This window comes from Delphinus delphis, chromosome 19 (assembly GCF_949987515.2).
Source record: "Delphinus delphis chromosome 19, mDelDel1.2, whole genome shotgun sequence".
In the NCBI taxonomy this organism is placed as follows: domain Eukaryota; kingdom Metazoa; phylum Chordata; class Mammalia; order Artiodactyla; family Delphinidae; genus Delphinus; species Delphinus delphis.
In genome coordinates this window covers 46,625,572-46,640,518 of record NC_082701.1, presented here as the reverse complement: position 1 = coordinate 46,640,518, position 14,947 = coordinate 46,625,572, and the positions used below count along the sequence as shown (strand labels likewise).

The window sequence follows — 14,947 nt, the reverse complement described above, 5'->3', positions numbered from 1 at the left end:
TGAGCTCCGTTTCAGGGTTTGGTCCCGGGAAGCCCCCTACCAGACATCCCCCGCTGGGGCGGGACACGATCGGTTGCTGTGGCTCCAGGGGCGGTGGCCCACGGCTGCTCCAATCACCACCCAGCCGGGGGTTGGGGGCGTGGACGAGCCCTGGAAAAGTTAAGGCGGAATCCGTAGGCGGGGCGGGCGGGGGAGTCCAGGGGTGCAGCCTTGCCGGGAAACTGGTTCGCAGTCCCCGCAGGGGGCGTTGGATGTGTCGGGACTGAGAGCTCAGGAGCCCAAGGGACGGATCCGGACCTAGCCAGCCCGCCAGGCCATGGCGCCCTCTGGGCTCCTCGTGACCGGCGCCTCCTTCGCCGCCTTCCGGGGGCTGCACTGGGGGCTGCAGCTTCTGCCCACGCCGGGATCTGCTGCCCAGGACCGTTGGAAGTGGCGGAACATCTGTGTCTCCCTGGTTCACAGCCTGCTTACGGGGGCCGGGGCGCTACTCGGGTGCGGGGCTTAGGGGTTTGGGAGGCACCGTGGTGAGGGTGAGAGAGACGGGTGGAAGGCTGAGATTAGAAGACCCGGCGGCACCTTTAGAATCAATGTGAGGCCTCGAGAGTCTGAGACTGGGGTGGGGATGTAGATGGGTGGGCGGTGTGGATACGTCCACGGCGGGAGAATAAGATCTGGGTCTGCACAGACGCTGACCATGGCTCCCCCATCTCCTCCAGGCTGTCGCTCTACCCTCAGATGGCCGCCGACCCGATTCATGGCCACCCGCCCTGGGCCCTGGTGCTGGTGGCTATATCTGTGGGTGAGTCTGCAGGGAAGGCTGAACCGGTTTGGGGTGGGGGACAACCTTCCAACGGTGGGGTCTCCTTCCCTGGCCCGGCCCGCGATGGGGTTAAATGTTTCTGGCGGCTTTACTGAGAGAAACTCAAGAGCTGGGAAAAGGAGGGAGTGGAGATTCCTCTCCAGACGGTACGCTGGCTTGGAGGAAGCCTAACACCACCCTCCCCTCCTTGCCCCCAGGTTATTTCCTAGCCGATGGAGCTGACATGCTGTGGAACCAGACGTTGGGCCAGGCCTGGGAACTTCTTTGTCACCGTTTGGTGGTGAGACTTGGGGAGAGGCAAGACAGGAAAGGAGGGATGCCTAGCCTGGGGTCCCCAATCTCTCACCAATTTTCTGTCCTATGACTTCTCAGAGAGTCTGAGCCCTGCTGGTGCTTGATCCTCCCAACCTTAGGCTGAATTGGGGGGGAGGGGATTGACTTGCTGGCCACTGCTGGGAGTCTGAGCACTGTCTGCGGAGATTGTATTCCCACAGGTGTGGGAAACGTTGACTATGGAGCTTTTCTGAGGAGAGGGAGCCCCAGTATAGGGCGTGGGGATGGGTGTGAAAGCACAGGAATGCAAATGAAGGGGGTGGGGTTCCGTGCAGATGCTACAGCTCCAGGGGAGACAGCCTAGGCGCCAAACCTGCTTCAATTCTATGGAAGGGTTGTTTCAAGCCCATTCAGGCCCCTACCATAAGGGTAAGCATAAGATAGGGTTTCGGGGAGGGGTGCCCCAAAATGCTTGGGAGCCCCTGTCAAGGACTGGGATATTGGAACATGATGGGTGGTAGGTCATGGAAGGTCCTCTGACCTCTGACCTTGGCTCCCCAGGTAGTGAGCTGCCTCAGCACCGCCATTCTCTCTGGCCACTATGTGGGCTTCTCTGTGGTGTCTCTGCTCCTGGAGCTGAACTCCACCTGCCTGCACCTACGGAAGCTGCTGCTGCTTTCTCGCCAGGCCCCATCCCTGGCCTTCAGTGTGACTAGCTGGGCCACCCTGGCTACCCTGGCCCTCTTCCGCCTGGTTCCGCTGGGATGGATGAGTCTGTGGCTGATCCGGCAACACCACCAGATACCTATTGCTCTGGTCATCCTTGGTGGAACTGGACTGGTCACTGTGGGTGCTACGAGCATCACACTGGGTGTCCGCATTTTGGTCAGTGATGTCCTGCGGTCTCGGCCCCGCCCACCCATCCCTGAGCACAAGGAAACCAAGGGCACCAGGACTTGTTGCGATGGTGAGCCTGTCACCAGGGATGATTCTACTCTCAACCTGAAAGACTGAAGAGAAGCCTCAGGCTCCTCCTCTGCCAGTCCTGGGGGAGGTAGAACCAGGACAAGGAGATGGTGGTCTTCAATGCACTGTCCCCCAGGGGTAAGGCCTGGACTGGGTTTTCAGTATCTCAGTTCCCCTTCCAGCTAACTCCTGCATTCCTAGGATCTGAGAAGAAATGCTAATAATATTCATGGATGGGTGGGAACCTGAGCTATTGTTCACTGAATCCCATCATCAGTTGACCGCCCTTTCCAGCAAACTAACTCCAGAGGTATAGCCTGTGTTACCAATAAAGGGTGGCAGGATGCGTGAAGCTGGATGAAAGTGCCAATGGGAACAGAGACCCTTCGCTTTAGCACAGGAACGGATGAGGAAAGATGAAGTCCTACTAGGATCAGAGAGAGATCTAGTACCAAAGGGGTGGGGTTGGAGAGAAGAGAGACCTCACCTATGACCAAATTATGGCAGAGGGAGGAGGGCACAACAGGTGAACAGGTGCTATGCGTAGCCAGTAGGGATGGACATAACGGTTGCCAAGAGACAGAAGAAATTGGACCACAACAACTGCTGGTGATATTTCTGGTTCTCAAAGTCACACTATTCTGTTTGTACTTCACCTTAGTCCTACTGTGTCCAGCATGTTCCTTTTGCTTTTTTTTAGTGTCTTCTGACCTTTTCGAAGAAAATGCAGATTCTTAGAGGAATGAGCACGGGGCTAGGTCTGTCTTCTCAGGACTGTACCGAAGTCCAGAGCCATAGCAGGAACTCAACCACCCGTTCTGGGTGCCCAGGGTAGGGTCTTCCCAGGGCCAGGCTTTCATGGAAGAACGAGGGCAGAGGCAGAAGCAGATGAGGTACGGCTTCTGCTCGGCTGCAGAGGAATTAAGGAATATCTGACTCTCTTCTGGGATTCATTTGCAAGCTCCCCTTTCTCCCCTGCTACTTCTACTGCATTTTTTTCTGTTGCACAAGACCCCTCCCTTCTTCAGACAGAACATCCAGGTTATGGGAAGTGTAAGCAGATTAAAGTTGCTATTCTGCTAAACAATGGACAGAAATAGATAACCCTTAATTATCCACAGAAAAGATACAAGAGCAAAAGCCAGAGACAGGAAGATGAACGCATAAAGTGGAGCTTGAGAGAGACAAAGGGAATGAAAGAAACAGACATGTACTGATTGAAGGACAGATAGAAAAAGATTTGCTACAGAGACGAAGAGAGACGGAGGGCAAGACAGAATCCTTGGCAGAAATAGAGAAAGTCTGTTATAGATGCAGAGAAGAACGAAAATCATAGAATTGGTTAAATGGTCATAAACAAAGAGGACAAGCAAAATGGAAATAAAGGCTGACAGGAAGGGATCCCAAAGGTGGAAGGTACAGATAGTCTAGACAGTGAAACAGGGAGAGTGAGTGACAAGGAGGAACCACCAGATTCCCAGGAGACAGAGGTAATAGTGGCTGGTAGATTAGCAGAGGGAGACGAGAGAGAGGTGGAAATAGAGATGAGGGGGATGAGTCAGGGGAGCTGAGAAGCAGAAGAACAGAAGGTGGAGGAGGCAGTCAATGGAAAGATTCATTGACAGAAAAAGCAGGCAATATGTTGAGTTGGAGACGGGCAGAAAGACAAAGGACAAACAGCTACAGTGCACAACCCAGAGACAGGGGTTGACAGGAACTGAGAGGCAGAGACTGGTAGGACGATGAGAAGTAAGAATCGGGGATGTGAAATGACAGAAGAATAAGCAAAGGAACTGAAGAGAAGCACAGAAAACGGGGGTGGGGGAGGGCAGAATGGTGAAATTAACATCCAGAGGAAGGACCGAGGAAAAGGAGGGAGCACAGAGATGGAGAGAGGAAAAACCATCGTATAGATGGGATAAAAGAGAGAGAGGGACTGTGAGATATCCCCATCAGAGAGTCATTAAAACCAAAGCACAAAGGGGGAAAATGATGAACAGAGACTGAGGAGAAACCGCGACAGTTGGAAGTAAACGCAGGCAGAAAACGAGCAGAGGGTTTGAATGTAATCAGACTAAAACCAGAGATGCAAAGGTGTGGAAGTTGAGGTAGAGAAACAAAGCAGAATTCTGTCAGAGTTTGTCCTTAGCAGAAGTAGTATCTTCAAACCTCAATTTGCTATTTTAACCAAATGCCTTGATTAATGAAAACATTGTTTTCAGCTTTCAAAGAAAAAGAAATGTGACAAACCCATGGGAGGAATCTCTTCCCTATGTGTTCGTGTCAATATTGATTCATTCCCAGACCTACACCTTTTCTTTTGCCACTGCCATGAATTCATGGTCCAAGTGAGTTCCCTTCTTGCGGGACTCAAGGGTGCCCAAGAACTTGACCATTAGGGAAATATGGCTATTTCTATGGGTAAACTAGTAAAACCCATACAGGAAGGGATTAGCTACCTGTGCAGGTAGGACATAAGTGGACACTTGAAGAATTTGGGATCACACACAAATTTCCATCATGGAGACCCAGTGAAACTTCAGGAAGGCAGGACTAGGATCGTGATTATAATTTAGTGGACATCTCATCAACTGGACCAGCTATAGATGGTGGACCAGATAGAGATGAGATGATGGGAATCAAAGAGCAATAGTCAACTGGGAGCCTGGAAAAGAGAAGCTCAAAATTGCAGAGGTTGGCAGATGCTGTATCTGGTACAATGAGTTGGGTCACCACGGTGGTGCTGTCAGACCTCACCATGGCCCAGTGAAGTGGTCCTCAAGACTGATTCCATCCATGCCTACTGAGCTACTGGCTAATGAATTCTGTCTTCTGGCACAGGGGAGGGGCTTTCCTGGATGGGAAACGTTGATATTTTATGGTCTCAGAACACTATCCTGATCAAAAATTAATAAATTGCTATACAAATAATAGCATCGGTCTTTTGTGAGTATGGTTACTTTGAGTCACTTTTCTTGGCTCCAGTGGTATCCTAGTTTATAATGCATGCTGGATCATGGAAGATCCAGCATTTGCTGTGAGAAGATCTCTTGGCACTAACTCTTTGACCTACAGAGCCCTAAAGTGGGAACTTCCCTCGTGGCACAGTGGTTAAGAATCTGCCTGCCAATGCAGGAGACAGGGGTTCGAGCCCCGGTCCGGGAAGATCACACATGCCGCAGAGCAACTAAGCCTGTGCGCCACAACTACTGACCCTGCACTCTAGAGCCCATGAGCCACAACTACTGAGCCCACACGCCACAGCTACTGAAGCCCGTGCGCCTAGAGCCCGAGCTCTGGAACAAAGAGAAGCCACCGCAGTGAGAAGCCCGCGCATCACAACAAAGAGTGGCCCCCGCTCGCCGCAACTAGAGAGAAAGGCTGCACGCAGCAACGAAGACCCAATGCAGCAATAAATAAATAAATGTATTTTTAAAAAAGCTCTAAAGTGTTCTAAGATCCTCTACTATGAAAAAACAAATCAAATGTATTCAGTAGAATGGATTTAGAGCAAGAGAATGGATTCAGACAATTGAGAGTGATTCTCAAATGCCAAGAGTTGAACCCAAAAGAGGCTTTTAGCTAAATTTATCTTGAGTTGACAAGAAAATTAGGGAATTCCCTGGCAGTCCAGTGGTTAGGACTCTGCACTTTCCATGCCGAGGGCGAGGGCTGGATCCCTGGTCAGGGAACTAAGATTCTCGCAAGCCATGCGGTGTGGCCAGAAAAAAAAGAAAGTTTTTTCTTTTCTAAAGAGAAATCCCCATAACTGAATGGTCAAAGCATTGTTGAACATCAAACCTGTGTTTGTGCGGCTGAAGATTAGGAGCCCTCACTCTACAGATTACACAAGGAAAGTTATTCTTTAAAGAACTGTTCCTTCATGGAAGTAAAGTATTTGTTTAGAATCTTTAACTTAAAGTCAGAGCATCCTAGGCTGAACATGTGTTGTGCTCCTACCTCATGAGGTACCTTTGGATACCTTCTCTCATTTAATCCCACACAATAGAGACGCATCCTATTTTTCAGATGAGGAAACCAAGGTAATTTCCTCAGGATTACCTAGCTAGTTAGTGACCAGGGTCTGGACTTAAGCCCATATGTATGTTTATTTTCTGATATCACCTGTGTCCAACATCTGCTATTTTTACCTGCCTGGCTCCTCTATCACTCCCCCTTCAAAGGGCATGTGACTCAGGAGTAGCCAATCAGAACACCATATCCTCTTTCCCTGAGATGAGCTCATGATTTAAACAAAGCTATGAGTCTCAGCACCTTGCTGTCTGCTACAACTTTTGGCTGAGATGCACTGTGTGCTAACATTGCTAAGCCAGTAGGCTGATGTAAGACAGCTTCCCTGAGCATGAAGCCAAGACAGAAAAAAAGAATTCAAATATGGAGAGAGATTTCTAGCATCATTTAAATATCTGGATCAAACTCTGCCTGAAGCAAGAACTTCCCCTGGACCATTCAGTTACACAACTCAAACAACTCCCAGATTTGGACTTCCGTGGTGGTGCAGTGGTTAAGAATCCGCCTGCCAATGCAGAGGACACGGGTTTGAGCCCTGGTCCGGGAAGATCCCACGTTCCGCGGAGCAACTAAGCCCGTGTGCCACAACTGAGCTCTAGCCTGCGCTCTGGAGCCCAAGAGCCACAACTACTGAAGCCCGTGCGCCTAGAGCCCGTGCTCCACAACAAGAGAAGCCCACGCACCGCAACGAAGAGTAGCTCCCACTCGCCACAACTAGAGAAAAGCCCGCACGCAGCAACAAAGACCCAACGCAGCCAAAAATAAATAAATAAATAAATAACTCCCAGTTTTGCTTGACTATGAGTTAATGTTTTTTGCTTGGAACAGTGAGTCTTTATTAATACATCACCTTCAAGATTATCTTACCTTCATTTTTTTAAATCTTTTTTTTTGGTGGGGGTTGTGCTGTTTGGCTTGTGGTATCTTAGTTCCCTGACCAGCAATCGAACCCAGGCACCAGCAGTGAAAGCGCCGAGTCCTAACCACTGGACCGCCACGGAATTCCCTTACAGAAAGTTAAAGCCTAGAAAAGTTGTGACTTATCCAGGTACACCCAGCTAGTTTGTGGCACAGCCAGAAGTAGAATCCAGGGATCCTTATACACTATTTTGCCCCTTTCTTTATAGGAAGGCTGAGGAATGGAGAAACTTCAAGGTAGAAAGTTGACAACTGAAGATCAATCAAATCAGATAAATTGCGTCTGAGGTGGTGTTTATAAGTCAGGATGCTTCTTCGGTTGGAAAGCCAGACTTGTATTCACCAAGTATCGTATCGATTTCTGCACTTTTCAGGAACGCGGTAACCGTGCAGGGCAGAGGTCCGTTTCGGCATTCCCCTGCAGACGTGAACAGTGTTAACTCAGTGTTGAGAGCTCATTTGTTCCCTGCCTCTAACCAGGAGGGGGACAAAACTTCCCTGGCCACACCTTCCACAGGAAGTAGACAAGGAAGTGATTCTCAGACTGAGTGAGCTCTTTCAACTGAGATAAGAATGTAGTGGAAGTGATGGGCCCTGCAGGGGTTCTTCCCCACCTACCACCACCCAAACCCCCCAAAAACAGGCTCTGGGGTAGTAACTGACATTCCAGGGATGGTAGATGATTCCTTTGGGCTAAACTACGCCCACTCACTCTGGCCTGCCTGCCTGTGCCTTCGGAAGGATTCCTTCACCTCCTTGAACTTCACCGGTTGGCACTGCTAATCCCAAAGGCTGAGAGACTGGCGCAGAGGCTCTCTCTGTCCCGGATCCCAGGTCAGGGCACTGCTAGAGGACAGAGAAGCCCAGGAACAGGGATGCCACAAATTACTGCTGCTGCACTGGCCCAGGGCAGCACTGCCAGTCAGCCCTAATCTCCCTCTCCTCGGCAGCTTGCTCCTGCCCTTCCTTCCCTAACCCCGGCTCTTCCTAGAATCCAAATATTTCCACCCTGGCAGCAAGCAAGGGTAGGGGACTGGGGGGATGGAGGAAATGCGGGGGGAGCCTAGCCTAGGGCAGCTGCAGCAGCATTTCCTTGACATATATTGAATTTTAAAAATTCATGTGAACTTTGCATTCTGCTTCAAAATCTTTTCCTATCTATCTCTTTTAATATAAAATAACATTTGAGATAACTTAAAAGTATAATATTTGAATTTTTTTTTTTAATTTTACAAAATGTCAAGTGAAACTGTCAGTTTTACGATCCAGGAAGATGCGCCATTGTATTTTGTGGCTCTAACTATTACGGGCACACTCCACTTTATTTCTCTTCTCAACAAGTATTTATGAACATCCTACTATGTGCTCGAACAGAGGAAATATAATAGTGAGTAAACAAGTCAGAGACCAGGCTACAGGGAGCCTGCAATGAGGATTTCGTTCAAGTGGAAAGCTGGAAAAATTGGAGTTATCCGAAGGAGGGAAACCAGAGGTAAGGGATGTAGAAATGGGTCAGCCAATGACCCACAGACTAAGAATGATCCGACAACCTGGAGAGGAGGAGATTGTTGCATCCTGACATCCAAGGGATGTCCAGCATATTTCCTCCCAGACCTGCACCTTTTCCTGTATGCTCCTGGTCTGTGCACAGCACTGCCCTTAACTCACTGTATAAAACAGGAACTTAAGAATCATCCTCGGGCTTCCCTGGTGGTGCAGTGGTTGAGAGTCCGCCTGCCAATGCAGAGGACATGGGTTCGTGCCCCGGTCCGGGAGGATCCCACATGCCGTGGAGCGGCTGGGCCCGTGAGCCATGGCCGCTGAGCCTGTACGTCCGGAGCCTGCGCTCCGCAACGGGAGAGGCCCACATACCACAAAAAAAAAAAAAAAAAAGAATCATCCTCAAGCCATGGCACTGTACCTCCCCCACCCCCCAACAAGTCCAATTAATCACCGAGTTCAGAATGGCTTTCACATTCATTCATTTCTTTCCATTTTTTTACCCCACCCTGGTTGGAGTCATCATCATCTCTACCCTGGGTGACATGATGATAGCCTCATGACTATTTTCCACTTAGTGGTCAGTCTGTGATTTTTTTTAAAAATAAATTTATTTATTTTTGGCTGCGTTGGGTCTTCGTTGCTGCGTGCGGGCTTTCTCTAGTTGCGGCGAGCGGGGGCCACTCTTCGTTGTGGTGCGCGGGCTTCTCATTGTGGTGGCTTCTCTTGTTGCAGAGCACTGGCTCTAGACGCGCGGGCTCCAGTAGCTGTGGCACGCAGGCTCAGTAGTTGTAGCTTGCAGGCTCTAGAGCACAGGCTCAGTTGTTGTGGCACACGGGCTTAGTTGCTCCACGACATGTGGGATCTTTCCGGACCAGGGCTCGAACCCGTGTCCCCTGCACTGGCAGGTGGATTCTTAACCACTGCGCCACCAGGGAAGCCCCTGTGATTGTTAAAATACAAATTGGATCATGTCATTCCCCTGCTTAATACCATCCAGTGGCTTCTCCTTTATTAGGTAGGGGCATAATTCATGATATGACCTGTAGGCTTCTTCATGGTCTCCTCTTGTCTACCCTCCAGATTCATTTCATGGTAATTTCCGTTTCACTCTTATTTTTTTGTGCTACACCACGTGGCTTGCAGGATCTTAGTTCCCCGACCAGGGTTTGAACCCCGGCCACGGCAGTGAAAGCGCTGAGTCCTAACCACAGGACTGCCAGGGAATTCCCTGTTTCACTCTTTGTGTGACTTTATTCAGTTTATAAAATATGCCATGGGGGCTTCCCTGGTGGTGCAGTGGTTAAGTATCCGCCTGCCAATGCAGGAGACACAGGTTCGAGCCCTGGTCTGGGAAGATCCCACATGCCGCGGAGCAACTAAGCCCGTGTGCCACAAATACTGAGACTGCGCTCTAGAGCCCGTGAGCCACAACTACTGAGCCCGTGTACCACAACAACTGAAGCCCGCGCGCCTAAAGCCTGTGCTCTGCACGCAACAAGAGAAGCCACTGCAGTGAGAAGCCCGCGCACCACAACGAAGAGTAGCCCCCGCTCACCGCAACTAGAGAAAGCCCGCGCACAGCAACGAAGACCCAATGCAGCCTAAATAAATAAATAAAATAAAGTATGCCATGCTCCTTTCTTTCTCAGGACCTTGCACAGACAACGCCCAATGCCTGGTAGGCTGCCCATTCTCCCCTGTTTCCATCTTCCTGGCTCCCCTCCTCCTATTCCACCCCCTTTATCTTATACATTCTCAGTGCTCATTTCCAACATTTCTTTTCCTAAAGACATTTCCATGACCCTCCCCCTACAATTAGGTCAAATCTTTCTGTCTTTTCATTGGAAGTATTTATTACGAGTTTAATTGAAGGACCAATTATGAGCACTTGAGGAGAGCCTCTAACATGAAATATGTAGAATATGAAAAATGGGAAAACACAGAGAAAGCAAAGATTATTCATGGAGAATAAAACTTCAGTAAAACTCATTTTCCTCAGAGAGATAAGGGAATATATCATAAACATGAAATAATATACTACCAAAATTTAAAAAAGAATTCAGACAGAACTAAACAGAGTATATGAAATTTAAAAGTGTGATATTGGAAATGAAAAATTCATGGAAGAGTTGGAAGATAAAGTTGAGAAAATCTCCCAGAAAGAAGATATTAGGGACAAAAATGAGACAATCACGGTACCAGTCCAAGAAACCCAACATCAAAATAATGGCAGTCCCAGAAAGAGAAAACTGAGGAAAAAAAAAAGAAAAAAGAGGACTTCCCTGGTGGCGCAGTGGTGAAGAATCTGCATGCCAATGCAGGGGACACGGGTTTGAGCCCTGGTCTGGGAAGATCCCACATGCCGTGGAGCAACTAAGCCCGTGCACCACAACTACTGAGCCTGCGTTCTAGAGCCCGCGTGCCACAACTACTGAAGCCCACGTGCCTAGAGCCCGTGCTCCACAACAAAAGAAGCCATCGTAATGAGAAGCCCGCACCACAAGGAAGAGTAGCCCCCGCGCGCCGCAACTAGAGAAAGTCGTACGCAGCAACAAAGACCCAATGCAGCCAAAAATAAATAAATTAATTAAAAAAAAATTTTTTAAAGGCATGCCAGGGTTTCCCTGGTGGCGCAGTGGTTGAGAGTCCGCCTGCCGATGCAGGGGACACGGGTTCGTGCCCCGGTCCGGGAGGATCCCGCATGCTGCAGAGCGGCTGGGCCCGTGAGCCATGGCCGCTGAGCCTGCGCGTCTGGAGCCTGTGCTCCGCAACGGGCGAGGCCACACATTGAGAGGCCCACGTACCGCAAAAAAAAAAAAAAAAAAAAGGCATGCCAGTGGTGTGATTCAGGGAGTCAGATTTGGGCTATTTCCATCCAAAGGGACTTGGGCAGGGGCTGCTGACAAAAGTACTGGGGAGAGACATTACTGAGCTCAACCCTTAGGTAGTCACTGCTGGGGACAGAGAGCAGAGGAAAACATTTCCTATCAAGGTTGCCTAGGAAGGTGGGTAGCAGGGTAGTGGGTGAGAGGCACTTAGGTCCCACTGATTGGCTGAACCCCACTGACCTTCAGCAATCAGAATCCTTTCACAAGGTCTTCGGGTGTGAACATAGGGGTGGGGGTTAGATTTCTTGTAGACAAGCATCAGCTTGTCTACTGAAGTCTGCACACCTAGAGTCCGTGCTCTGCAACAACAGAAGCCACCACAGTGAGAAGCATGTGTACCACAATGAAGAGTATCCCCCACTCACCACAACTAGAGAAAGCCCACGCGCAGCAATGAAGACACAACACAGCCCTCCCCCCCAAAAAAAAAAAAAAAGAATCCGCCTGCCAGTGCAGGGGACACATGTTCAATCCCTGGTCCGGGAAGATCCCGCATGCTGCGGAGCAACTAAGCCCATGCACCACAACTACTGAGCCGGCGTGCCACAACTACCGAAGCCCACATGCCTAGAGCCTGAGTTCCACAACAAGAGAAGCTACCACAATGAGAAGCCCACGTACCACAAGGAAGTGTAGCCCCTGCTTGCGGCAACTAGAGAAAGCCCACGTGAAGCAACGAAGACCCAAGGCAGCCAAAAATAAATATATTAATTAATTAATTAATTAAAAAAAACACTGTAAATCAACTATAATTCAGTAAAAAAATAAAAATAAACATAAAAAGCATTTAAAAAATAGTGCCTAACACAGAGTAAATGCTATATAAGGGCTAGCTATATAAGGGCTAGCATACACAATTATGTAAATATTGAGTATTAGTCTCACCAAAAGAGTAATGTAATCATATTGAGAGGGTGGGGTAGTGGAAGGGTGTACATGTGTATGAGAGGCCAAGGGGAGAGTTGGACTTCCATCATTTTTTTTTTTTTTTTTGGTCTTGCCACGCCGCTTGCGGGATCTTAGTTCCCCAACCAAGGATCGAACCTGCTTCCCCTGCATTAGAAGGAGGTTTCTTAACCACCCGACCACCAGGGAAGTCCCTACTCAAACTTTCTGAGTCTGGGTTTCTCATAAGTAAAATGAGGATAATAATACCTATTTTGTAAGGTTGTTTTGAGGGTTAAATTAGCTGATTTATTTATTAACTTTTTATTTTGAAATACCTTTTAGGCTCACATGGAAGTTGCAAAAATAGCACAGAGTGCATAAAGATAAACATATAGATCGATGGGATATAATTGAGAGTCCAGAAACAAACAAATGGTCAGCTGATTTTTGACAGCGAGGAAAGAGTGCCTTTTTAACAAATGGTGCTGGGACAACTGAATATCCACATGCAAAAGAATGAATTTGGACCCCTATCTCACACCACACACAAAAATGAACTCAAAGGGAATCATAGACCTACAGGTAAGAACTAAAACTATAAAACTCTTAGAAGAAAACATAGGATTACATCTTTGTGACTTGGGTTAGGCAATGATTTCTAAGATTTGACACTGAAATCACAAGCAATAGAAGAGAAGATTTGATGAGTTAGACTTTATACAAATTAAAAACTTTTTTGCTTCGAAGAATACCATCCAGAAAGTGAAAAGATAATTCAAAAAACAGGAGAAAAATTTTGCATATCATATATATGACATGGAACTTGTATCTAAAATATGTAAATACAACTCAATATTTAAATAGGCAAAGGATCTGAAAAGACATTTCTACAAAGAAAATATATATGTGTTACAACAGGGATGAACCTCAAAAACATGCTAAGTAAAAGAAGCCAGTCACAAAGTGACAAGAGTCACTATTCTATGATACCCTTTATATGAAATACCCAGATCAAGCACATCTGTAGAGACACAAAGTAGATTAGTAGTTGCCTAGGGCTGAGGAGTAGGAGGTGGGAGGAAGTGGGGAGTGAGTGCTAAGGAGTACAAAGTTTCTTTTGGGAATGATGAGAATGTTCTGGAACTAGGTAGAGATAATTGCACAATTCTGTAAATATACTAAAAAACATTGGATTGTATACTTTAAACAGGTGAACTTTATGGAATGCAAATTATTTCTCAATAATGCTGTTTAGAAAATAGTACAAAGAGTTCCTGTGTACTCTTCACACACTTGAGAACTTCTTACATAACGATAGTAGGACAATCAAAACTAGGAAATTGACATTCGTACAATACTATTAATGAAAACAGACATTAGAATTTTACCAGGTTCTAGAATAATGCCTGGCACATAGCGGACCTTATACAAGTGGTAAGGACTTCACTACAGTGACGATGATGAACATCATAAAGATGATGCTGCACTTTCTATTGCAGCCAGGTTGATTGGCTGCCTGTTTTCCTAACATGCCATGCTTGTTTCTCTTTCTAAACTCTAACCCTAGTAGTTACCACTACCTGGGATTCCTTTTTCCTTCCTCTTTCTCTACCTCCTCAAATCCTTCATATCCCCCACCTCCATCACATCTTTAATAATGCTCGTCTCTCTTCTTTGAACTATATGAACCTCCACACCAGTCGGTATTTGCCTGGACTCTCCTTTGCATACTTCTCATTTTCTCTTTTGAGTCCCAAATTCCCAACTAGATGAAGAACCTGTATGGGTTACAAGTCCTCTGCATCCTCCATAATAAACTTGGTGTGAGTTCAAACAAACTTATCTGTTAAGTCAAAGTTGTTATCAGAAAATAGAGCAAGAGGCATGAAAATTAAAACAAGGAAGGCAGGAGATGGAGGGCAATTCAAGCAGCAAGACATAGACAGAGCCTGAGGGAGTCAAGAAGCATTTATAGGGTATTCATTATACACTTCATAGGGTAGTCGTTGCCAGAGAGAGAAAATAGGAATGGAGATGGAGGGGGAAAAACACCCGGCAAAGTTGTTCCCCAAGGCCTCTTTTACTTTGGTAGGTTCATTGACTAACTCCTCCTTGACATGATAGGCAGGGTTATATACCCTGGCCCCGAATTCCCATCACGGAACATTGTGAGAGCCTGGGTTCTCGTCTACCACTCAGTTTCCTGGGGAGCTCCTTGAGGTTGGCTTCCCCCTCCCACCCCCCGCCCCCGGCGCCCTTCCCCTCTTCACCGCCCCACCCAACGCTTGATACAATAGTAGGCATTCAGTAACTGATTGTTGAATGAATGCATGAACAAAAGACTGATTGACTCGGAGTTAGTACTGCACCTCAAGTCTACATATATGAGACTAGACACAGAATAAGGTGCAAACTTCGACAAATTTAGTAAAACTCTGGAAGCCTGGGCTTCTGTCAGACGAACGCGAGCCGCTGCTGAGGCCCCAGAAACAGCTCCAGAAACGCGGAAGGCGGGGCTTCCACCTATTCCGACCACACCCCCTCGCGTCCAAATATTTCCGCCCGTGGATCCGCCCCCTCCGGCACGAATTGCAATTCTAACTGGTGAGCTCTCTAATCCGTCTGAACACACCGGCGCCTATTGGGTCAACTGCTGAAA

At 47.9% G+C, this 14,947-nt stretch overlaps 1 protein-coding gene across 1 annotated transcript; it reads left to right on the top strand.

The window, feature by feature from the left end:
- The first annotated feature begins 194 nt into the window (after positions 1-194).
- Positions 195-4,990, top strand: TLCD2 (TLC domain containing 2). The gene is made up of 4 exons (XM_059998714.1): positions 195-492; positions 717-799; positions 1,018-1,100; positions 1,655-4,990. The coding sequence occupies exons 1-4, from the start codon at positions 317-319 to the stop codon at positions 2,105-2,107; spliced, it is 795 nt and encodes a 264-aa protein (XP_059854697.1). The 5' UTR covers positions 195-316; the 3' UTR covers positions 2,108-4,990.
- Positions 4,991-14,947: the final 9,957 nt, after the last annotated feature.